Below are 25167 nucleotides of genomic sequence, written 5' to 3'. Positions count from 1 at the left end.
AGAGAAGAGGATGAGGATGAGAAGGAAGAAGAGGAGGAGGAGGACGAGGAGGAGGGGAATTAAAAGTGGAAAGAGGAAGAGAAAATGGAGGAGGCTTCCTCCTGTCCCTCATCTGGGGGATCCTCTGCATCTACCAACTCCAGTATGAAATTTGGCTTCTGGAAGCCTTGCTGAAAGCTGGGGCATGAAAGGTTTGGAGAGAGAGGCATGATGAATATTGTTCAGCAGCAGCAGGTAAACGTGTGAGCAGGAATGGGTATGATAGGATCCCACAGGACTGAGGGAGAGAGGGACAGTGCCAGTGGTCTCAGCTGAGAAACTCACCCATGATGGCTCTGACAAAGGCCGGCTTACAGCTCTTCTTCTCTTAAGGTGTGCTCTAGGGCCTCACAGGTCGCCTGTCTTTCTAGGAGGTTTGTCTCCTGGGAACCTGTAGGAGGATGTGAGAAAGCACCTCAGGGCACAGCTGGCAGGCAGAGTCTGAGGCACCAGGAATGACAGTGGGTGGCTACGGGCTGGGTGCTGCCAGGTCTGCCCTGTTTCTGGGGGTAGGGCCCTTGGTACAGAGTCAGGCTGTGCACTCACCTTGACTCCTGGCAGTGCCTGGGCCTCCTCTGCTGTGGTGCTTTTAGGATGTATGTGTCCCTCACACCCAGGTCTTCAACTCCTGGTTCCTGGAGCACCTGCAAGAGGAAGTGAGGGAGACCCTCCAGCTATGACGTCAGCTGGGACTGGCCAGACTCCCAGAGTCCCACAGTTCTGAGGTTCGTGGCCCCCTCAGCATTCAATTAGCATTGTCACATGTTCTGAGACAGGGCCAGGCCCCCACCAGTCTGCTGGCCTGAGGCAAAACCTCAGGGCCAACTCCACAGCGCTGAGAGCAGTGGGAGGTAATGAGGTGGCAGCCACCTCCCAGCACTCTACCACGGGGGTGATCCGGGTGGCCTCACGTCTGATGCACATGTGACCCCTCTGTCCTCACTCTTGTCCCCAGCAGGGTCTGGGAGTCTTCCCTCTGCCGGCTGCAGGCAGCTCCCCATGCTGACTTGCCAGGGAACCCCCAGAACAAGGCCTCCCCTTCCCCGTCCCCTACACCCCTCACCCAGCAACGAGAGGGCGGCCGCTCAGCCTGAGCCGACTGGGGAGCTCTAGGAGGGCTGATTTGAGGAGCAGGGTGGGAATCTCCGGGAATCCGTCCTCTGAGGTGGGGGTTCCCCGATCCTCCTCAATGTCTTCCTATTTATTCCCTAGCGGGCCGGCATCTCCTCCCTTCCTCTGTCATGAGGACCCGTCCCTCAGCCCTCGGCTACCATCTTCCTTTCCGCGAACTACAAGTCCCACGGCAGGGGTACAGCAAGCCGGGCCGGCTTCTCTCTGTGGTGGGGGGGGGTCCCTCAGTTCTCCCTCGGGGCCCTCACCTTGAAGACTGGATAGGTCTAAGACTCTTCCCTCCGCTGACCTGAGACGAGCCTCGTCACAAAATACCTCAGGTTCTTCAGCCTCCCAAGATGGACGCCGGAAAGCACATCCGGGAACCCTGCCGGGGATGATCAGGACTGACAGCAGGGCTAGCGTGGGGCGGGGCCTCCTCTCAGAGGAGCAACCACCCCCCACTTGTCAGCCTCCTTTCCATCCCTTCCTTCCCACCTCCAGGATGTGCTCCTGCCCTTCCTGCTCACTCCCTAAGCCTTGCCGGACTCTTCCCTCCCACCTCCCCAGTCCTTGACACTCACACCCCACCTTTTTCCAGGGCTGACAGCAAGGAGTGGCAGGGTGCAGCCTGTGCCTCCCCTCCGTGTTGGGAGGTCACTGTCCTTGACAGAGTTCTCTTCTTGTTGCGTGACCAGCCCTGGTGCAACTCCCTCTGCTTAACCGAAGCTGCCCCCCTCAGAGATAATCTCCCCTCTAGCTGACTCCCAAAGTGGAAGTCAGAAAGTTGTAAATCTGGGGACCCTGATGGGCTCCTCCAGAGCTGGCAGCAGGCACAGGGGCAGGATAGGGGGCACTACCGGTCATGGATGTTCCCTTCCTGCCTTCCTGGGAGGCTGTGCCTGGACTCCTGAAATGGCCTGGGCTCCCTGCCTCTGTGCATCTTTCACCTCCAAATAAGCCCCTCCCATCCCTGAGACCTGCAACGTGCAAGAGAGGTCGAATCACATCCCTCCACAAGGGGGTATGGCTTCCCAGGCCCCAGGTAGCGCTCTGCTGCCCTCCGCCTGAAATGGCGTGGGAAGGACTCTCCGTCTTTCTCAACCGATTATTCTTGGCATGGCCTCCACTCCCTCTCTCTTCCTTCCAGAGACTGTTTTTCAGATCAAGGTTCCCATTTCCATGAAACCCCCAAGAGGGACTGGAGCACCCTTGCATCTCTCCCTAATGGCCCTGCCCAAGGCCTCCCAGGAGGAGTGAAAATGGGCTGGTTTTGGGGGGTCCTCCTGTGTCCTTGGTGGGGTAGCTCACCAGTCTGTCCTCTGTATCAGCCTGGGGATGCCAGGAAGGCCCCTGTCATGATCTTCCGCTCTCATGATCTGAACTGAGACTCACCAGAGCACAGCCTTGTCCTCTTTCTCCCCCCTAAGATGTCAGGGGACACCCCTGTGGGTCACCATGCCCCTGGGCCTCCCGGGGATGACAACAGGGGGGAGCTGGTTTCTGTGGATCCTCCTCTTTGTGGGCAAGAAGTCTCTGCAGTTTTCCCTCAGAGGCCTCATGTGACTACTGGCTGCTCCTGGGTCTTCTGTCCTTCCCAAGATGACAGCATGACCCAGGGAAAAAATTAATGTGACTTTACCCTGAAGGAAACTGTAAACCACTACCTCACCATGGTGAGTAAATTAACATCATCAATGACAAATTGTGTTGGTAGTATGTGCCTTCGGTACGATATGATAAGAATGGCACTTGTTTTCAAAATCAAGTGAAGTCTCAGTGAACTAGCACAGCCAAAGGGCATTTAAAGAGACATGATGAAAAAATGTAATGGAGTATCCGCAGGGGATCCTGGGACAGAAAATAGATTTTCAAGACAAGGAAATACATGTGAATTAAGTATGTTTGTTAATAAAGAAAGGATGTTTGCATAGGAATAGTACCAGCTCTTTTTTAATAACCACGTGTTAACTTACTTGCCTCTGAGATAATCCCGTCTCCAAATAATGCCACATGTTAATTTCAACATAAGATTTTAGTGGGGATGCAATTGAATCTGTAATAGTGGAAAGGGAATTGGCAGACCTATATGTATATTGTTACCCATGTGTAGTTATAAACACAGACATAAGCTCGTATATGCATAAATTTTATTTTAAAAATCACGTCTTTCTCAAAATTCTAAATCAGCTTTTAAATGTAAACACCACATGGTTAATTGTGGAAACTACTGAATAGGGGGCTGAATTTTGGAGGAACTTTCCAAAGGGGAGAATTGTGATTTCTATCTCCTTTTAAAATATTTGCAATAAAAATATATGCAGTATTTATTTGTAAGGAAAGTATTGAAATAAGCCTAAGAAAAGGATGATGAGCAGTCTAGGAGGCAGATAAAGTAACAGTAAGCTCATGGAACAACAACAAAAAAGCCTTGATTTTTACATGACTTAACACAAGTTTACTTTTTTGTACAGAAATTCTGATTTTAGTTGGCAGGGTATTATGGGCTGAATTTTGACTCTCCCCCAAAATTCATATATCCAAGTCTTCAAACCCAGTATCCCAGAATGTGACTGTATTTGAAGATAGAAACTTTGAAGAGGTAATTAAGGTAAAATGAGGTCTTAAGGTCAGGTTCATATTTAATATGACAGGTGTCCTCATAAGAAGTGCAGATTAAGATACAGACACACAGACCGAGGAAAAATCATGTAAGAATTCAGTGAGAAAGTGGCCATGAGCAAGCCACAGAGAGGCCGGGGAAGAAATCAAACCGGTTAACATCTTGATCTCAGATATTTACCTTCCAGAAATGTGAGAAAATACATGGGTATTGTTTAAGTCACCCAGTCTGTGGTACTGTGTTATGGTATAATAAACTAACCGACAGCGGGTCCTGGCTTTCACCTCAGCCAAGAATCCAAGCTGCTTTCACCTTGTCCCTCGACATCACAACAGATGTTAAGTGCTGAACAGAAACGAAAGCATGGGAGCGGTGCACTGGCTTCTGTCTAACTACAAATGAACCAGCCAGGAAGGCGAGCTAGACAAGATGGAGACGGGTGCTTGTCGTCTCTCCCATATGTTATTACGGTGCTCAATGAAAAGCAACTATTATAATTAATGACAGTAAGTCTCTTCATTGCTTGGGATTGTTTCTGGGAATGTCCGCATAGCCTTGAAATCTTCCAACTTTTTCTTTCACCTACGAGGTGACTGGTGGTTTCAAATACAGGATTACATCCAGTTTTAAAACAATTCTGTAAGTCTTGGCAGGGAGGGTCAACCTTATTCCCTCAATAGCACTTGGCACTGTCCTTTTTTTTTTTTTTTTTTTTTTTGAGACAGAGTCTCGCTCTGTTGCCCAGGCTGGAGTGCAGTGGCCGGATCTCAGCTCACTGCAAGCTCCGCCTCTCGGGTTCACGCCATTCTCCTGCCTCAGCCTCCCGAGTAGTTGGGACTACAGGCGCCCACCACCACGCCCGGCTAATTTTTTGTATTTTTTAGTAGAGATGGGGTTTCACCGTGTTAGCCAGGATGGTCTCGATCTGCTGACCTCGTGATCCGCCCGTCTCGGCCTCCCAAAGTGCTGGGATTACAGGCTTGAGCCACTGCGCCCGGCCGGCACTGTCCTTTTAATAACCTATATAATTTCTTCAGGCTGAGAATTCTCTCATATTTTTGGTGTATGGTAAATAATCTACCCTTTAAGCCTCTGCTACCCTGCATATGATGGAACATTCCTGAACAGCTATACATGTGCCTGTGGCTCACTGCAAGCCAGGATTTTCCTGTGGAGCAGGTACACACACAAGAGATAGCGGAAGGATGTTTAACTATTGTTTATTTCTCATCAGAGCTGGCATGTCCCCCAAAGTACCCTGGTCAACTCCTAGACAGTCTTCAAGATTTTGTTATTGTTTTGCTTTTTTTGGAAATTTGCCTTCTTATAGATCATTTACAATGTGATGTCTATAGCCTTTCCTCATCCACAAAGTTTATGAAGGAAATATTGGCATGTGATCATCTACAAAAGCTTATTCATCTCTGTTTGTGTTCAGTGCCCTGTTTCAAATAATGCATCTCATTAAAATCATACTACAAGTATCAAATATTAGGAAGATTTCAAATAAGCTATATCTGACCTTAGGATTACATCCCTAAAACCCATATATTATGTGGCAAGTCAGATTTTACTCTGCAGCCTATTTGGTAATACGTTGATCGTGTGTTGAAGATGCCCAGCCTAGGTATGGAAATGTCACTATCCAAAGTGAATATTCACATCGAAAGGCCATTATCACAGAGGAACCAGGAAGAGGGATGGATGAGTCAGGGAACTTCTGCAGGGAGTAGGAATGGTCTATCTCAGGGGAAGGCCAGGTGCTTCTAGGCTCTTGCGCTGAGAGTTGAGCAGCCACCTCCAGGCACTCTACACCAGGAGAAATAGGGGCTAGTCTCATATCTATTCTGGTGCACATGTGACTCCTCAGTCCTCACACTTCAGAAAGTGAGACCGTAATGAGAAGTTAGTCAGGAGACCGGGTTCTAGAGTCGCGCAAGAGAGCACACAGGGGAGATCAAAAGGAGGCGCAGGGGGCTGTAATGGGAAAAATTGCTGGGGATGGACAAATCTGTCAGCACCTGGACATTCAGCTCTCAAGAAACCTAGTGCTTAGAACAAGAGGACTTTACGTAAAGAAAGCCAATAATGTTCCCCGAAGTGTATTTTATTCCCATTTGACCTTCCATCTTGCTGCCTAACTTAATACCTTAGCCACACGGTTCATCTTTATTTCACCTGAGAGACATTAAGAAGTGTGAAAAGAAGTGATTTAACAGGCAAAGGCCTTCCTCAGGCTGGGAGGAGTGGGGACAGTGTGGGCCTAAATGAATTCAGACCAGGGCTCATGTCACAACCTTGTCACATTCTAGCTATGTGGTCTTGGGAATTTATCAAGCATTATGAGCCTCAGGTTCTTCATTTGCAAAATGAGTTTGATAAGCCTTGTCTTGTAGAATTGCTGGAATGTATGTAATGTGAATAACACACCTGCCACAGTGCCTGGCACCTATTGGAATTTTCATAAATGGCAGTTGTTATCAATGATTACCACACCAAAGGTTACTGTCTTTTGTGAAATGTTCAGCTCTTAGTTTTGTTATCCTAAACATCTGAGAATATGTAGGCGAATGTGTCATGGACTACTACCAGCTTAACCAAAACTTTGGCTTCATAAATAAAACTCAGTACATTTTTTTTCTGAAAGGGTATATTGTATAATTTGGAAAAGGCAAGGCATCTTCAGCTGGAATGCAACTCAAAGATGCTAGAATTTGAGTCAAACACCAACTCCTTTATACCTTCCCCATTGCTCATCCTTCCAAACCACTATTTTTATTTATCCTCCAGTAAAAATCTAGCCCTTGCTTACAGTTGCCCACATTACAACTGAAATAACCTAATTACATGTCTTTCAATGGAGTAGGCTCTGGTTTTCCCAAGCCAGGCAATTAAGTGCCAGCCTAGAGGCTTCTGAGCAACACTTCAAGGGATTATCACCCTATGTCTCAGGAAACCCTTGCAGATGATGGTTATCAATCACCTAGTTCTTGCACTGTGTTCAAGCTCACCAGTTAAAGAGCTGCAAGACACCTTCTATTAATTCCCCGTGTGGAGACTCCTCTCTGCCTCATCCTCCACCAGAAGGAACTACTCAGAGCAGTTTTCCATTCCAGGTTTTTCTATCACCTTCTGAGAGTCTGGGCCCTGCCACCACCCAGCTTCATAACAATCAGCTCCCACAGAAGCACCAGAAGTTTCCCGAAGGGCAAAACTGTCATAGCTCTGGGCCTTTTTACTTGAAGGCTCTATCTGCAGTTTCACCTCCCCACTCGTTTTTAAACTAGTTTTTATGATTCTATAGAGTATCTTACCACGCTCCTGATATGGCTTCTGAACCTAGACTCTAACATTTTATGGGTGGAGATAAGTCTTGGTTTTTATAGTATCCTCACGACTAAGAGCATGCTCCACAAGCAACTGCTCAAAGAATGTTTAGCAAATAGTCACTGAGGCTTTTATTTATTAAGATTTAATTTCTGCTACTTTCTTGAATAAGCCAAGCAAAGCCAGGTATATATCCTTAATTTGGAGGAACAACAGAGTAACATGATAAGGATATGCAAATATCAACCGTACTTTATTCTGTTCCACAATTTAACTGCAGAGTTATTTCAAATTTTAAAGAAAATTCTTATCCGAACACCACATTATATTGTTTCAGTTCACAAAATAAGACAGATTTTCCCTTTGTTTCTTATGAAATATCAAACTCTCCCTTAAATCAGACAAACAGCAATACAAGTGTGAATAATATTCATAAACTAACATTCTGAAGTGAATTAAACCAATTGGAAGGAGAAGCATTTGTAAAATATACCCCCCTACACAAAAAATGTTAAACTCTTAAGTCACTCATATGAAACAGAAACACAAAAAACACTGTGGTCCCTCCACCTCCACTCTGGACCCCCACTGCCTAGAACCTCGTCTGCCATCTTCAAACACAGAGGGGAAATCTGCTTCAGACATCACTCAGGACAGAAGTTGGTGGACGTGATACTGGGGCTTGCACTGGCCGTGGCAGTAGCATCATCTGTGGTGTCAATTATGGCCTGGGCTCTGTCTTCCACATCTTTCAAAGCATCCATGTACCAGGATGGAAATGAACTAGGGATGATACTGGATACCTTGGCTAAAAACTCTAGGACTTTTCTCTTGCTGGCCTCTGAATGGGCTCTTGGACCCCACAAGAATTCATAACGTGGAGGAGCGTTGTTGGGCACCTCCCGGTACTCCAGGTACTTTCTCTGCACCCAATCTATAATGAGCAGCTTTCTGGGGTTCCCATATATAAAGTGCTCCCTCCCAGCACACACCCCTATTGCACTCAACACTTCGCAGAGGACCTTCTCAGGGACACAGCTGCCCTTTATGGAGATCATACTGAGAATAAGAATCAGGAGACAGTTCTGGGGCATGCCCTGGTCATCCATCAGGCTTCCCTCATAGGTGAGGCCTAATGGGTCTTCAAAGAAATAGGAGTGGTTGTCCGGGTCCATCTCAGTCAGGGCAATGCCAAAAATTAGCTCTATGAGCTCATAGGCTTTCCCGAAGATCATAGGAAAATAGTCGTTATACTTCTTGATGACAGTCGTCAGCATCTCTGCCTTTGGGACAGGTTCTTTTGTTTGATATTTGAGAAGAAGAAACTGCACCAACTCAGCCACCTTTTCATCCAGGGCATACCTGGGCAAGGATTCACTTTCTGGCAAGGCCTGCCAGATAGCTGTATCCTCCTCCTCTTCACTGCTGGACTCCTCATCCAATCGGGTCCACAGAAGAGGGGATGAGCAGGAGTTTAGAGGACTCTGGGGAGGACTCTGTGGAGGACCCTGGGGAGAGATCTTGGGAGGACCCTGGGGAGGAATCTCAGGAGGACTCTGGGGAAGAGGTGGCATCCCAGCAGCAGGCATATCTTCATCTTCTGGAGCACCCAGAATCAGAGTAGAGGGTGAGGATGAGGAAGAGGAAGAGGAGGAGGGGAATGAAAAATGGAAAGAGGAAGGGGAAGTGGAGGAGGCTTCCTTCTCTTCCTCATCTATGGAATCCTGTGCATCTACCAAGTCCTCTATCACACTGGGGTCCGGGAAGTCTGCCTCAAAGCTGAGGCCTGGAAGGTTTGGAAAGAGAGGCATGAGACCTGTTGTTCAGGAGCAGCAGGTAAACGTGTGAGCAGGGATGGGGATGACAGGATCCCACAGGCCTGAGGAAGAGAGTGACAGTGTGAGTGGCTTCAGCTGAGAAACTCATCTATGATGGCTCTGACAAAGAGCGGCTTACAGCTCTTCTTCTCTTAAAGTGGTGCTCTAGGGCCTGACAGGTCTCCTGTCTTCCTAAGAGGTTTATTCCCTCAGAATCTGTAGGAGGATGGGAGAAAGCACCTCGGGATACAGATGCCAGGCAGAACCACAGGCTCCGGGACTGACAGTAGGTGGGTAGGGCCGGGTGCTGTGGGGTCTCCCCTGTTTGCGGGGGTAGGGCCCTTGGTACACAGTCAGGGTGGGCACTCACTTTGACTCCTGGCACTGTCTGGGCCTTCTCTGCGGTGCTGGTTTTAGGAAGTGTGCCTCAGACCCAGGTCTTCAACTGCTGGTTCCTGGAGCACCTGCAAGAGGAAGTGAGGGAGCCTCTCAGGCTAAAGAGTGCAAGCAGAGCCTTGGGCCTCCCAGGGCTGACAGCTGGGGCTGGCCAGACACCCAGAACCCCACAGTTCTGGACTGCATGGTCCCATCAGAATTTAATGAGCATCCTCACCTTTTCTCAGACAGGGCCATGTCCCTACCACTCTTCTGGCCTGAGCCAAAACTTCAGAGCAAACTCCACATCCTTGAGAGCAGTGGGAGGTGGTGAGGTGGCAGCCGCCTCCCAGCACTCTACCAGGGGGGCAGTGGGGGTGGCCTCACATCTGTTCTGATGCACATGTGACCCCTCAGTCCTCTCTCTTATCCCCAGCAGGGCCTGGGAATCTTCCCTCTGCCAACTGGAGGCAGCTCTCCCTGATGACTTGCCAGGGGACCCCCAGACCAAGGCCTCCTCCTCCCCTACACCCCTCACCCAGCAGGGAGGCAAATAAGTACCAGCCTAGAGACTCCGGCGGCCGCTCAGCCTGAGCTGGCAGGGAGCTCTACCAGGGCTGATTCTCGAGGAGCAGGGTGGGAATCTGTGGGAATCTGTCCTCTGAGGTGGGGGTTCCCCCAGTCCTCCTCAAAGTCTTCCTATTTATTCCCTAGAGGGCCGGCACCTCCTCCCTTCTTCTGTTGTGGGGATGCCACGGTCAGCCCCCAGCGGCCATCTTCCTGTCAGCGGCCTGCAAGTCCTATGGCAGGGCAGGGCGGACCGGGGCTGCTTCTCTCCTTGGTGAGAGGTCCCTCAGTTCTCCCTTAGGCCCCTTACCTTGAGGACTGGCCAGGTCTAAGACTTCCCTCTGCTGACCTGAGTCCAGACTCCTCACAAAATGCCTCAGGTCCTTCAGACTCCCACAATGCAAGTCGGGAAAGCACATGCGAGAACCCTGCCAAGGTTGACCAGGGTTGACAGGAGGGGCAGCGTGGGGTGGGGCCTCCTCTCTATGGAAAAACCACCCCCCACCTCTCCACCTCCTTCCACCTTTTCCTGACCACTTCCCCACACTCCACTTCTTCCCACCCTCCTCAGCGCCCCTCCCACCCCTTTGTGCTGATCTCCCTACCCCCTCCCACCCCTTCCTGCCACCTCCCAGTCCTCTTTCACCACTTCCTCCCCTCCTCCCTGTCCCATCCCACACTTTCCCACCCTCCTCCCATTCCTCTTTCACCACTTCCTCTGCTTCTCCCTCTTCTCCCTGCCCCCTCCCACTCCTTACCACCCTCCTCCCTGCCCCCTTCCACCCCTTTCCGCCCTCCTCCCTGTCTCCTCCCACCCCTTCCCGCCCTCCTCCCTGATCCCTCTCTCCCCATAATGCCCACTTCCCCGCCCCTTCCCACCCTTTCCTGTTCACCTTCCGCCCCCCTTTCACCTTTTATTGCCCACATTCCCACCACTCCAACTCCTTCCTGCCCACCTTCCCACTCCCTCCCACCTTTTCCTACCCACCTCCCAACTTCCTCCCACCCCTGGGGCCTACCAACCTGCCCCTTCCACTCCTTCCTGCATACCTCCCCACTCCCACCTATTCCTGTCCACTTCCCAGCCCTTCGCCCACCTCTCCCTGCCCACCTCTCTGTTTTTGCCTCTCCACCTCTTTTGTCCAGAGGTGACAGCAAGGAGTGGCTGGGCGACACCTGGGCCTCCCCTCCATGTTGGGAGGTCACTGTCCTTCCACAGAGTTCCCTTCTTGCTTGTTGGCCAGCCCCGGGCCTCCTTTCTCTGCTTAACTGAAGCTGCCCGGTGTCTGAAATGAGGTGAAAAGGCCCCTCTGTCTTCCTCAAGGTTTTACTCCTTCCAGGGCCTGCACTCCCCCCTTCTCCTGTCCAGACAGCAACAGTTGTTCTGTCATCCTCTAAAATCCATTCCAAAACCTTCTACTTTAAGTACTGCTGTGTGTGAAGTTAATATAATCTCTCTCCTAAGCTATGTCAAAGGCTCCCTTCATTTTGCTTCTTTTCCTATCCTTGTCCCAGAAAAATCCATTGTCTTTTCAGCAGCCTATGTGTGATCTTTTTTAAAAAATTATTTTTTAAATCTTATTAATATGTTATTAATTTTTATTATAATTTTTATTAATTTTAAAAATACACTCATCAGATTTAACTATTATGTGAAACTGTATGTATTTTGGCAAATGCATGGAGTTCCATATCTGCCAGCCAAGTGTCACACTGACCAGTTCCATCACCCGAAAAATCCCCTGTCCATCTCTTTTGAGGTCAGTCAAGGCACTTCTCCAAAGATTCTAGCACCTATGCTCTGTTTCCAGTTCATACAGTTTTAACTTTCACAATATGTCATATGAGTAGGTTCACAAAACATGGATTTAAAAGTGTGGCTGTATCATTTTTTATCTCAACTAGTAAGAAATGAGAATTCCTCTTGTTGCATAGCCCCTCTTACATTTAGTATTTGATTTTCAGATTTCAGCCATTCTAATAAGCCTGTGTTTGAATCTCCTTTGGTTTTTGTTTGCATCTTCCTAATGACAAATGACATTGGTCATCTTTTTTTATACGCCTTTTTCTGATTGGTATATTCTCTTCAGCAAAGTGTCTGTTCAAATCATTTGTGCCTTTTTAAAAACTAACAGACATCATTTTCAGAGCATTGCTAATCCAAAAATACAAAGAGAAAATTTCATCAAAGTTACAGAGTTCCCACATACCTCTGCCCACCTATTCTGCCCTATGCACACACACACACACACAGTGTCTCCTATTATTTATATTTTGTGTTATTATGGCACGTTTGCAACAATTGATGGACCTGTATTGATATTTCATTATTAGGTCAAGTCCACAGTTTACATCAGGAATCACTCGACGTTGGGGATGCTATAGGTTTTGATAAGTGTGTGATGGTGAATATTCATCATTACAGTATCACACAGACTTGTTACACCATTCTAAATCTCCTGTGTGCTCCACCTATCAATCCCCCTTGCCCCAATCCTAACCTCTCAGCCTCTGGAAACCACTGATATTTTTAGTGTATTCATAGTTACCTGTTTCTGAATATTGTGTGATTGGAATAATACATTATGTAGCCTTTTAAGATTTTCTTCTTTCACTTAGCCTTATGCTTTTATGATTCCTCCAGGTCCGTCCTACCAACAATGACTGAAAGTTCCTGTTGCTCATCATATGGGTCAACATTTGATGTTTTGGTGTTTTGGATGTCAGCCATTCTCCTGGGTGCAGAGTGCTATCTCCTAGGTGCTTTAATTTGCAATTCTCAAATGACATATAAAATTGAAATATGCTCATTTTAAATTCCTATATATTCATTGTTTGTGTACCTGTTTATAGTTTTTTTCCACTTTAAATTGGGTTTTCTATTTTCTTATGATTGGGTTTTCAGCGTTTTGTGCATATTTAAATATATATCTTTTATCAGATATGTTTTTCACAAAACATTTATCCCAGTCTCTGGCTTGTCTTTTCCTGATCTTAACAGTGACTTTTCAGAGTAAAAGTTTTTAGTTTTAATTAAGTCCAATTTATCTCTTTTTTCTTAGGTAGCTGGTACTTTTAGTGTTGCATCTGAAAAAGTCATCATCAAAACCAAGGTTACCCAGGGTTTGCACCCATAAGTTTAACCAAATTTTGGTGTTACATCTAAAAAAGTCATCACCAAACTCAAAGTCACCTAGGGTTTGCCCCCATAAGTTTGGCCAACATTTAAAACTCTGATAAAATATGTTTGTGAATAAATGAATCATTTCCCCATAGACAATTATGGGGAATAATAATAATTTCCTCTGTTAATGTGAGAGAATTAATTGGTGAAATATTTTAGGAAAAAAGTCAGTAACATTTAAAAAATGTAAAATATTCATACTGACTCAGTTTCCTCATTAAAATGCATTCCTTATAAGTAATTATATGTACTTGTCCCAGAATTTATGCTCAGAGATATTGATTGTATTTACAAGAATAATAGCCACAAAAGATAAACAAATATTTGTTCATCAGAAGATCTGTTCAATTCGTTATTGCACAGAAATAAATTAGAATTCTAGGAAGTAGTCCCCAAAGTAAGATGGATCTATTAACATTTGTGCTGTCATGGAAAGATCTTGGATCCATTTCAATACGTGATTATACTGGCATGTTAGGGATGCCATAGCAATGTACCACAGCTGGGATGACATAAACAACAGAAATATATTGTCTCACAGTTTTGGAGTCTGGTAGTCGAAAAGCAAGGTGTATACAAGGTTGATTCCTTCTGAGGGCTGTGATGAAAAGTTGTATTCCAGGCCTCTCTCCTTGCCTTGTAGATGGCTGTCTTCAGTCCATATCTGTTCACATTATCATCCTTCTACTCATATCTCTATGCCCAAATTTCCCCTTTTTAAAATGACTCCCATCATATTTGATTAGGGCCAGTGTTAATAACCTCATTTTAACTTGATTGCCTCTGAAATAATCCTATCTCTAAATAATGTCACATTTTTAATTTCAAGGTAGAATTTTAGGGGAATGCAATTGAACCTGTCATAGTGGCAAAGGCAAGTGGCATACTTAGATATATATCATTACTCATGTTTAGTTATATTTATACACACATATATATATGCATATATATTTTTATATATGTATATATAGGCATATATATACACACATATACATTACCACATCTATCTTTTAAAAACTTGAAATTAGCTTTAAAAATGTACACACCACATTGTGGAAAGTTCTGAGTAGGGGGCTGATTTTTGGAGGAAATTTGCAGAGAAGAGAATTGTGATTTCTATGTATTTTTATTATTTTTTTGCAACAATAATATATGCAGTATTTATTGGTAAGAAAAGCATTAAAGTAAGCCTAATACAAGGAAAAGGAGCAGTGTAGTAGTCAGATAAAGTAACAGTGAGCTAATGGAATGAAAACATCTCCTGAAATTTAAATGGTTTAACACAACAAGTTTATTTTTGTGCATATAAATTCTGATTTTAGTTGGCAGGGTATTATGAGCTGAATTATACCCCTTCCTCCAAATGCACACATACAAAGTCACTGCATTTGGAGATAGAGCCTTTGAAGAGGTAATTAAGGGAAAATGAGATTTTATGGTTAGGATCTTATTCAATATGACTGGTGTCTTCACAAGAAGAGGAGATTAGGATACAGACACACAGAGAAAGGGACAAACATGTAAAAAGTCAGTGAGAAGGTGGCGATCTGCAAGCCAAAGAGAGCCCGGAGAAGAATTCAAACCAGCCAACATCTTGATCTTGGATTTTTTAGTCTCCAGAAATGTGAATAAATACATTTCTATTGTTTAATCACACATCTGCACACCTCTTCACCAAATTTCTTTGTCACCAATTTTCCAATCGTGCTTCTTCCAAGTCCCTGACCATCCAGCCAAACCACTGGCTACAGCCCATGCATAAGCATATCAGAGCAAAGTGCAAAACCAGGTACACTGTTTGAAGTTCTGTCCACTTGGAAGTCCCTTCACCACTGTCCTTCAGGGATGTCCTAGAAAGGGGCTGTAGTGCTGCAGCTGTCCACTTTGGGGCGGTGCCTGCATATCGTGCAGAACCATCAGTGAACCAGGCTCTGGTTTTCTCTTCCTTCATCAACTCCATCATAGGGAACTCCCCACAGGACCATCAGTGCAGGCTGGGGGAGAGAAGGCAGGGTGGCAGGGGTGGAGACCATGGGCATTTGTGTCACTTCCTCATGTAACTTACTTGTGTCTTCAGGACCTGCTCAAGCCCAATAGCATATATACCATTTCCATTTGATGATGGAATGCTGCTGTGCATGACCCACTTTATGGCTAGATGGGACAGAAAGCACCCAGTTCATGACAGGCAGTTCAGGTTGCATGGTGATTTGATGGCCTATAGTCAAATATTCAGTTCCCCCCAAAACCCAGTAACAGGCCAACAGCTGTCTCTCAAAAGGAGAGTCGTTATCTGCAGAAGATGACAGGGCCTTGCTCCAAAATCCTAGAGGCCCCTGCTGTGATTCACCAATGGGGGCCTGCCAAAGGCTTCAAACAGCATCCCTATCTGCCACTGATACCTCAAGCACCACTGGATCTGCTGGGTCATACAGCTCGTGACAGAGCAGCTTGCGCAGCAGCCTGGACCTGTTGCAGAGCCTTCTCCTGTTCTGAACCTCACTCAAAACTGGCAGCCTTTTGGGTCACTCGGTAAATGAACCGGAGTAACACACCCAAATGAGGAATGTGTTGCCTCCATAATCCAAATAGGCCCAATAGGCATTGTGCCTGTTTCTTGGAGGGGCCTCATGCAGCAACTTACCCTTCACCTTGTAAGGAATATCTCAACTGCCCCCACACCACTGCATCCCTAGAAATTTGACTGAGGTAGAAGGTCCCTGAATTTGAGTCAGATTATTTCCCATCCTCTGGCATGCAAATGTCTCACCAATAAGTCCAGTGTGTTTGCTACTTCTCACTCAATGGATCCAATCAGCATAATGCCATCAATGTAATTGACCAGTGTGATATGTTGTGTAAGGAAAAATTGATCAAGGTCTCTCCTAATAAGATGATGACACAAAGCAGGAGAGTGGATGTACCCCTGAGGTAGGACAGTAAAGGTATATTGCTGGCCTTGACAGCTGAAGGCAAATTGCGTCTGGTGGGCCTTATGGACAGGAATGGAGAAAAAGGCATTTACCAAATCAATGGCTGCATCCCAGGTATCAGGAGACGTGTTAATTTGCTCAAGCAATGAAACTTCATCTGGTACAGCAGCTGCAGTTGGAATCACCACTTGGGTAAGCTTACAATAATCCAGTCATTCTCCAAGATCCATCTGTCTTCTGCACAGGTCAAATGGGAGAGTTGAACGGGGATGTGGTGGGAATCACCTACATATTTCAGTTCCTTGATGGTGGCACTAATCTCCACAATCCCTCCAGGGATGCGATATTGTTTTTGATTTATTATTTTTCTAGGTAGAGGCAGCTCTAATGTCTTCCATTTGGCCTTTCCCTTCCCTTCATAATAACACTTCATAATAGCCTTTCCCTTCATAATAGCCCTCACTCTACTAGTCAGGGAGCCAATGTGGGGGTTCTGCACGCTGCTAAGTATGTCTATGCCAATTATGCATTCTGGCACTGGGAAAATGGCCACAGGATGAGTCCGGGGACCCACTGGACCAAATGTAAGTCGAATCTGAGCTAAATTTTTATTAATTATCTGGCCTCCAAAAGCCCCTACTTTAACTGGAGGACCAAATTGTCATTTTGGGTCCCCTGGAATCAATGTCAGCTCAGAGCCAGTGTCAGTAGTCCCGAAATATCTAATTATTTCCTTTTCCCAATGCACAGTTACCCTGGTAAAAGGCCAGAGGTGTCCTTGGGGAAGGATGGGAGAAAGATTAACAGCATAAATTGTTGATAGTATAGTGGAGTCCCTCCTCAAGGAGACCCAGCCTCCCCTTCATTCAGGAGGTTCTGGGTCTGCAAACTGGCTCAAGTCTAGAAATTGAGGGGCTGTTATTCTCTGTTTTTATAATTTGAATTAGTTTTTTGTCCACTTAACATGGAAGTTTTCTGCTTATATAAATTAAGTAGGAATGCAGTAGGCTTCCTATCAATTTCAGTTCTAGAAATACTGTGATTAATTAGCCAATGCCAGAGCTCTACAGGAGTCAAACTATTCTGATTGCTGCTTTGCCTCTATTGTCCATTATGGTAGCTATGCCCATCTTGCCTTCGATGGTCGAGTGCTGCCACTTGGCCCCCGCACCTCAGGATCCAATTATTCCCATTGTATTTAAATTTTATAGTTGAGTAACTGCAATTCCCACTCTTAGATCTGGCATACAGAGAAGAGCAATCCCTACAGATCTCTTCAAAGATTTAAGTGCTGCCCTCACAAATCTGTTTCACAAAGCTTTGGTCAAGGGTATATCTTCTGGACTCTCCCAGCTGGGATGAGTAGGTCTAAAATGACTAATCCACTCCAGCATCACAGTTTCCCTAAGCATTTGGATCCCTTCCTCTACATTAAACCAAGGCAAGAAAGCAAGCATTTCCAGATTACTTAGTGGGCCATTTTAAAATCCACGTTTCAGCTAACTAAGCAAGTATACTATTAGAACTTTTTTTTTTTTTTTTCCTGAGGCAGAGTCTCACTCTGTCACCCAGGCTGGAGTGCAGTGGTGTGATCTCAGCTCACTGCAACCTCTGCCTCCTGGGTTCAAGCAATTCTGTACCTTGGCCTCCCGAGTAGCTGGGATTACAGGTGCCCACCACCATGCCCAGCTAATTTTTATATTTTTAGTAGAGACGGGGTTTCACCATCTTGGCCAGGCTGGTCTTGAACTCCTGACCTCATGATCCACCCACCTCAGTCTTCTAAAGTGCTGAGACTACAGGCATGAGGCACTGTGCCTGGCCTTAGAACCTTTTTTAACTCCCCAAGCTGCAACATTAAATGCAGAATTCCTACTTAGTGGGCCCAAATCAATAAATTCAGTCTGATTAAACTCTGTGTTCCTTCCACCATTATCTCACACCCTTAATATCCATTCCCATGCCTGTTCTCTAGATTTCTGTTTATATAATTAAAAAACGTAAGCAGTTCTTTTCGAGTGTAGTGCACCCCCTCGTGGGTCACACTCTGAACTTCACTTCTAGGGGCCCGCCAGGACTTTAGCCTAGTTATAGGTCTAGAAACAAACAGGGGTGTTGGGGGTGGGTCCTGAGGAGAAGCAACATTATCTTGACTGGTAACTGCCTCAGAGGAGGCCATCACTGTTGCCTCAGGAAGCACAGGGTTTATCTCCTCAGACAAAGGTGGAAATTTCAGCTCTTTCTCTACAGGAGATAAGACTCATACTCAGGGCAACCTTAGTAGATTTGAGGCTCAGTATCTGCTTCTGAAGCCAGGAGCTGGAATCCCTAAGTTTATCATTTTCTTTCAACCCTTTGTCCAGTGAATTTAGGAGCAACCAACCAACTTCATTATGTTCCTTGATTCCCCACATATGGTCAAAGATATTAAGTATAGGGTTACTAAACTTTTTTCTCATGAGCGGTCAATCAGGAGTGTCAAATGCATTTATTTTGCATAATTCTCTAAACAGTTCACACCAAAGCCTATCAGTGTTCTCCACACCATTAGAATTAGAGTCCTTAGCATTTTGGGGTCTAATCACGTTAAGCATCCAACTCCAGAAACCCCAAAACCAATGAAAGACCTCCATCCTTAATATTCTGTTTCTCTAGAACCACTCCTGATACAAAAATCTGTATTACTCAGGGTTCTCTAGAGGGACAGAACTAATAGGATAGATGTATATATATAAAGGGGAGTGTATTATGGAGTTTATTAACTTCCATGATCGCGAGGTCCCACAATAGGCCATCTGCAAGCTGAGGAGCAAGGAAGCCAGGCCAAGCCCCAGTGCTGAAGAACTTGGAGTCTGATGTTAGAGGGCAGGAAGCGCCCAGCACAGGAAAAAGATGTAGGCTGGGAGGCTAAGCCAGTCTAGCCTTTTCACATTCTTCTGCCTGCTTTTTATTCTGGTCCTACTGGCAGCTGATTAGATTGTGCCCACACAGATTAAAGGTGGGTCTGCCTTTCCCAGCCCACTGACTCAAATGTTAATCTCCTTTGGCAACACCCTCACAGACACACCCAGGATCAATACTTTGCATCTTTCAATCCAATCAAGTTGACACCCAGTATTAACCATCACACAATATAATCTCTTTAGACTGAGAATTCTTTCACTCCTTTTGGTATATGGTAAACATCCTACCATGAGAGACTTGCCTATGGCACACTGCAAACCAAGATTTTCCTGTAGGGCAGGTACACAGAAAAGAGACAATGGAAGCATGGTTAACCATCATTTTCTTTTCTCATCAGAGCTAGCCTGTCTGTCAAGGAACCCTTGTCACCTCCTAAGCAGTATTAAGGATTTTGTTATTGCTCTGTTTTTAGAAATTCTGTTCCTTGTAATTTATTTACAAAGTGATTTCCAAAATTGTATCTCATATACCAAGTTTATAAAGGAAGCTTTGCTTTTTGACCACCTAGTATAGCTCATTCATTTGTGTATCTCTTCAGTGGCCTGCTTCAAACAATGCTACCACAAATACCATATATTAAAATCCTAATACAAATATCAAATATTAGGATGATCTCAAAAACTCTATCTCTTACCCTAGGATTACATGCCTAGAACCAGTATATTATGTGGCAAATCAGATTCTACTCACCACCCTATGTGGGAGTATTTTGAGAGTGTGTTGAAGATGCCCAGGATAGATAGGGAATTGTCACTATCCAAACTGAAAATTTACATCGAATTGCTGTTATCGCACAGGAGCCGGGGGTATGGATGGATCAGTCAGGGAACTTCTGTGGGGATGAGGAGGCGTCTATGTCAGGGGAAGGACTGCTGATTCTGGGCTGTTACACTGGAAGCAGGGCACAGCCTTCACAGAGAGATTGTAGGGACGAGCTGGTCAGCAGGACAGGTTCCAGAGTTGCTCAGGAGAGCACACAGGAGACACAAGAAGGAGGGTGCTGTAAAGTGGGAAAGTGCTGAGGCTGGACAGAACTGCTGGCACCTGGACAGAGTCAGCTCTCTAGAAACCTAGGGCTCAGAATAGGAGTTCCTTAGGTAAATAAAGTCCACAGCGATCCCCACATTGCATTTATTCTCATCGTCACCTTACTTCTCTAGTCCTATCTGAATATCTTGGCCACAGGGTTCATCTTTATGTCACCTGAGAAATGTTAAGAATTGTGAAGAGAAGTAGCTTAACAGGCAAAGACCTTCCTGAGGCTGGGAGGAGTGGAGACGGTATGTGCCTAGATCAATTCACAGCAGGTTTCATGTTCCAGCCCTATCACATTCTAGCCATGTGAACTTGGAGGAATTCATTAAGCACTATGAGACTCAGGTTCTTCATCTGGGTAAAATGGGTTGGATAAGTCCTTTATTGTAGATGTTCTGGAATGTACGTAATGTGAATAAAACACCTGTCACAGTGACTGGCATGTATTGGAATTATAATAATGGCAGTCGTTATCAATAGAATTAAAACTTCAAAGTCTACTACTGTCTTTTATGAAAAATTTAGCTCTTGTTTTTGTTATCTGAAACATCTCAGAGAAGATGTAGGTGAATATGTCATAAAATACCAACTCAACCAAAATTTCAGCTTCATAAATACAACTCAGTACATTTTCTTTCTGAAATAATATATTATATAACATGGGTAAGGGGAGAATTCCCCAGGTGGAATGCAGCTCAAAGATCCTAGAATTTGAATCAAAGACCAACTCCTTTTTGCCTTTCCCTTTGCTCACACATCCAAATCACTATTTCTATTGATCCTCCACTAAAAATCTAGCCCTTGCTTACAGTTGCCCACATTACATTCAAAATAACCTAATTAAATGTCCTTTCAATGGAATGGGCTCTGGCTCTCCCAGGCTAGGAAAATGAATGCCAGCCTAGAAGCTTCTGGGAAGCATTTCCAGGAGTTATCGCCTTATTTCTCAGGAAACCCTTGCAAATGATGGGTATCAATCACCTAGTCTTTGCACTGTGTTCAAGCTCATCAGTTAGAGAGCTGCAAGACACCTTCCATTACTTCCCTATGTGGAGACTCCTCTCTGCCTCATCCTCCACCCAGAGGGAACTACTCAGAGCAGTTTTCCATTCCAGGCTTTTCTCTCACCTTCTGAGAGTCTGGCCCCTGGCACCACCCAGCTTCATAACAATCAGCTCCCACAGAAGCATCTGCAGTTTCCTGAATCCCCAAAGTACCTTAGCTCAAGGACTTTATACCTGAAGACTCCATCTGGAGTCTCACCTCCCCACTCTTTGTAAACTTATGATTGTAGAGAGCATCTTACCACCTTCTTGGCATGGCTTCTGCTCCTAGATTCTACTGTTTTATAGGTAAGGCATAACTCTGGCTTTTCACTGTATCCCCACTACTAAGAGTCCCCTCTGCAAGCAAATGCTCACAGAATGTTAGGCAGATAAAGCAGTCAGAGATGCTTTTATTTATTAACATTTAATTTCTGCTACTTTCTTGAATGAGCTAAGAAAAGCCAGGTCTATTTCTTTAATTTTCAAGAACAACAGACTAAGCAGGATAAGCAAATGTAACTATTCACCATCATTTATTTTGTTCCACTATTTAACTGCTGAGTTCTTACACATTTTCAAGAAAATTCCTGGTGCAATACCATGTTATCCTGTTACAGATCACAAAATAAGAGACAAACTTATCAGACTGTTACTCTTAAACTAGATAAACAGCAATACATATGTGACTAATATTTATAAAATAATATTCTGAAGCTAATTCAACCTACTGTTAAAAGGAAAATCATTCAAAAAGTACACAAAAGGAAAAGAGGTAAATCTCCATCTCTCCCGTATGGAACAGAAATGCGAAGAACACTGTGTTGTTCCCTCAAGCCCACCTGGGCCCTCCACTACCTAGTACCTCAACTGCCCTCTTCAAACACAGAGGTAAGAAACTGCCCTAGACTTCACTCCAGACAGGAGAAGATTTTGGAGATGCCACGGAACCTTGCACTGGCCATGGCAGTAGCATCATTTTTGGTGTCAATTATGGCCTGGGCTCTGTCTTCCACATCTTTCAAAGCATCCTTGGAGGAGGTTGGAAAGGAACTAGGGACGGTATTGTTTTGCATGGCCAAAATCTCACTACTTTCTTCTTGCTAGTTTCTGGATGGGCTCTCGGACCCCACAGGAATTCATAACGTAGAAGAGCACTACTGGGCACATGCCAGTACTCCAGGTAATGTCCCTGCACTCAAACTTTAGTGGCGAACTCCCTGGACTCCCCACAGATGAAGTCCACCCTCTGAGCATACACCCCTATTGCATTCAGCACTTCCCAGATGAACTCCTCAGACGCACAGTTGCCCTCAATGAAGATTACACTCAGAATAAGAATCAGGAGGTGGTTCTGGGGCACGCCCTGCTCATCACTCACACTCCCCTCACAGCTGAGGTCTAATGTGTTTACAAAGACGTAGGAGTCGTCAGGGTCCACCTCTCTCAGGGAAATGCCAAAAAGAATCTCTATGAACTCACGGGCTTTCCTGAAGATCATAGGAAAGCAGCCCATGTACCTGTTGATGACATTCGTCAGCATCTCTGCTTTTGTGACAGGCTGTTTGTTTGATATCTGAGGAGAAGAAACTGTACCACCTCATCCACCTTTTCATCCAGTGTATAAATGAACAAGGACTCACTATCTGTCAGGCTGTGCCAGGTACTTGTATGTTCATCTTCTTGGCTGCTGGGCTCTTCATTGAATGGGCTCCATAAAGTGGAGGAGGAGCAGAAGGACAGGGAACACTGGAGAGGACCCTGGGGAGGACTCTTAGGAGGATTCTGGGGAAGAGGCAGCATCCCAGCAGACAGCTTCTCCTTCTCCTCATGGGCACCAAGAATCAGAGTAGAGGATGAGGAGGAGGAGGAGGAAGAGAAGAAAGAGGAGGAGAAGGAGGAAGAAGAAGAGAAGGAAGAGGTGGGGAATAATAAGTAGAAAGAGGAAGAGGAAATGGAGTAGGCTTTCTCCTCTTCCTCATCTGTGGAATCCTGTGCATCTACCAAGTTCTCTATCACAATTTGGTTCTGGAAGTCTTCCTCAAAGTTGCGGCTAGGAACATTTCAAAATAAAAGTATAATGTCTTCCTCAGGAGCAGAAGGTAAATGTGTGAGCAGGGATGTGGATGATGGGATCCAACAGGCCTGAGGGAGAGAGGAACACTGTAATTGGCCTCAGGTGAGAAACTCACCCATGATGGCTCTGACAAAGGCCGGCTTACGGCTCTTCTTCTCTTACGGTGGTGCTCTAGGGCCTCACAGGTCACCTGTCTTCCTAGGGGGTTTGCCTCCTGGGAACCTGTAGGAGGATGTGAGAAAGCACCTCAGGGCACAGCTGGCAGGCAGAGCCTGAGGCACCAGGAATGGCAGTAGTTGGCAATGGCCAGGTGCTGCCGGGTCTGCTCTGTTTGCGGGGGTAGGGCCCTTGGTACACAGTCAGGGTGGGCACTCACTTTGACTCCTGGCACTGTCTGGGCCTTCTCTGCGGTGCTGGTTTTAGGAAGTGTGCCTCAGACCCAGATCTTCAACTGCTGGTTCCTGGAGCACCTGCAAGAGGAAGTGAGGGAGCCTCTCAGGCTAAAGAGTGCAAGCAGAGCCTTGGGCCTCCCAGGGCTGACAGCTGGGGCTGGCCAGACACCCAGAACCCCACAGTTCTGGACTGCATGGTCCCATCAGAATTTAATGAGCATCCTCACCTTTTCTCAGACAGGGCCATGTCCCTACCACTCTTCTGGCCTGAGCCAAAACCTCAGGGCAAACTCCACATCCCTGAGAGCAGTGGGAGGTGGTGAGGTGGCAGCCACCTCCCAGCACTCTACCACGGGGGCAGTCAGGGTGGCCTCACGTCTGTTCTGATGCACATGTGACTCCTCAGTCCTCACTCTTATCCCCAGCAGGGCCTGGGAATCTTCCCTCTGCCAACCGGAAGTTGCTCCTTGTGCTGACTTGCCATGGGACCCTCAGACCAAGGCCTTCCCTTTCCCTACACCCCTCACCCACCAATGAGAGGGCTGTTGCTCAGCCTGAGCTGACTGGGGAACTTTACGAGGGCTGATATGGAGGAGCAGGGTGGGAATCTCTGGATCTGTTCTCTGAGGTGGCAGTTCCCCTTGTCTTCCTCAAAGTCTTCCTATTTATTCCCTAGAGGGCCGGCACCTCCCGCCTTCTTCTGTCATGAGGACGTGTCCCTCAGCCCTTAGTTGCCCTCTTCCTGTCTGTGACCTACAATCTCACAGCAGGTACAGGGCAGGCCAGAGCTGCCTCTTTCTGTGGTGGGAGGTCCCTCAGTTCTCCCTTGGCGCCCTTACCTTGAGGATTGGCCAGTTCTAAGAGTCTTCTGTCTGCTGATTTCAATTGAGCCTTCTCACAAAATGCCTCAAATACTTCAGACTCCCAGGATGCAAGTGGGAAAAGCGCATCCTGCAACCCTGCCAGAATTGACCAGGGATGACAGCAGGGGCAGCATGGGACTAGGTCTCCTCTCTATGGAGGAACCACCCCTCACCTCTCTACCTCCTTCCCACACTTTCCTGACCACCTACTGGCCCTTCTCCACCCCTTCCTACCCATCTCCTGGGCCCCCTCCACCCCTTCCTGCCCACCTCTCAGTACCCCTCCACCTTTTCCTGCTCCCTTCAAGCCCCTCATCCAGATTTCCCTGCCCACCTCCCCACATCCTTTTCCAGGGCTGACAGCAGGGAGTGGCAGGGTGCAGCCTGTGCCTCCCCTCCATGTTGGAAGGTCACTGTCCTTCCACAGAGCTCTCTTCTCACAGGGTGGCCAGTCCTGGGGTTTCTCTCTCTGCTTAACTGAAGCTGCCCTCCTCGGAGAAAACTTCCCCTCCAGCTGACTCCCAAAGTGGAAGTCAGAAAGTTGTCATCTGGGGACCCTGATGGGCTCCTCCAGAGCTGGCAGCAGGCACAGGGACAGGACAGGGAGCACTATGAGTCGTGGGTGTTCCCTTCCTGCCTTCCTGAGAGGCTGTGCCTGGACTCTTGAAATGGCCTGGGCTCCCTGCCTCTGTGCATCTGAGTCTTTTACCTCCGAATAAGCCCCTCCCATCCCTGAGACCTGCAAGGTAGAAGAGAGGGAGAATCCCATCCCTCCACAGGGGGGTGGGACCTCCTAGGCTCAAGGCAGGACTCTGGTG

At 46.4% G+C, this 25167-nt stretch overlaps 2 protein-coding genes across 5 annotated transcripts in view; both read right to left on the bottom strand.

Annotated features, from left to right (window-relative positions):
* LOC126945945 (melanoma-associated antigen C1-like) overlaps positions 1–23229 on the bottom strand; it is a 65182-nt gene extending 41953 nt beyond the window's left edge. For 3 of the 4 annotated variants that reach the window (XR_007722557.1, XM_050775892.1, XM_050775890.1), the window contains exons 1-2: positions 586–685; positions 325–430 (exon numbers count right to left, since the gene is read on the bottom strand). Coding sequence is in view for 3 of the 4 variants with exons in the window: in XM_050775892.1 (XP_050631849.1) it covers positions 325–328 (4 nt within the window). In the remaining variant the exon portion in view is untranslated. Of the gene's footprint in view, positions 1–324; positions 431–585; positions 686–23209 lie in introns of those variants that run through there. The other variant, XM_050775893.1, reaches the window with a different exon arrangement.
* On the bottom strand, positions 7815–9031 carry LOC126945947 (melanoma-associated antigen C3-like). Its single transcript, XM_050775894.1, is given in 2 exon segments — positions 7815–7924; positions 7927–9031. Coding segments are annotated over 2 exon segments (1026 nt in total). The 5' UTR covers positions 8911–9031; the 3' UTR covers positions 7815–7882.
* Positions 23230–25167: the final 1938 nt, after the last annotated feature.

The sequence above is a fragment of the Macaca thibetana genome, chromosome X (assembly GCF_024542745.1).
Source record: "Macaca thibetana thibetana isolate TM-01 chromosome X, ASM2454274v1, whole genome shotgun sequence".
NCBI classification, from domain to species: Eukaryota; Metazoa; Chordata; class Mammalia; order Primates; family Cercopithecidae; genus Macaca; species Macaca thibetana.
The sequence above is the reverse complement of the archived record's forward strand: the minus strand, read 5'-3'. Positions and strand labels throughout refer to the sequence as shown.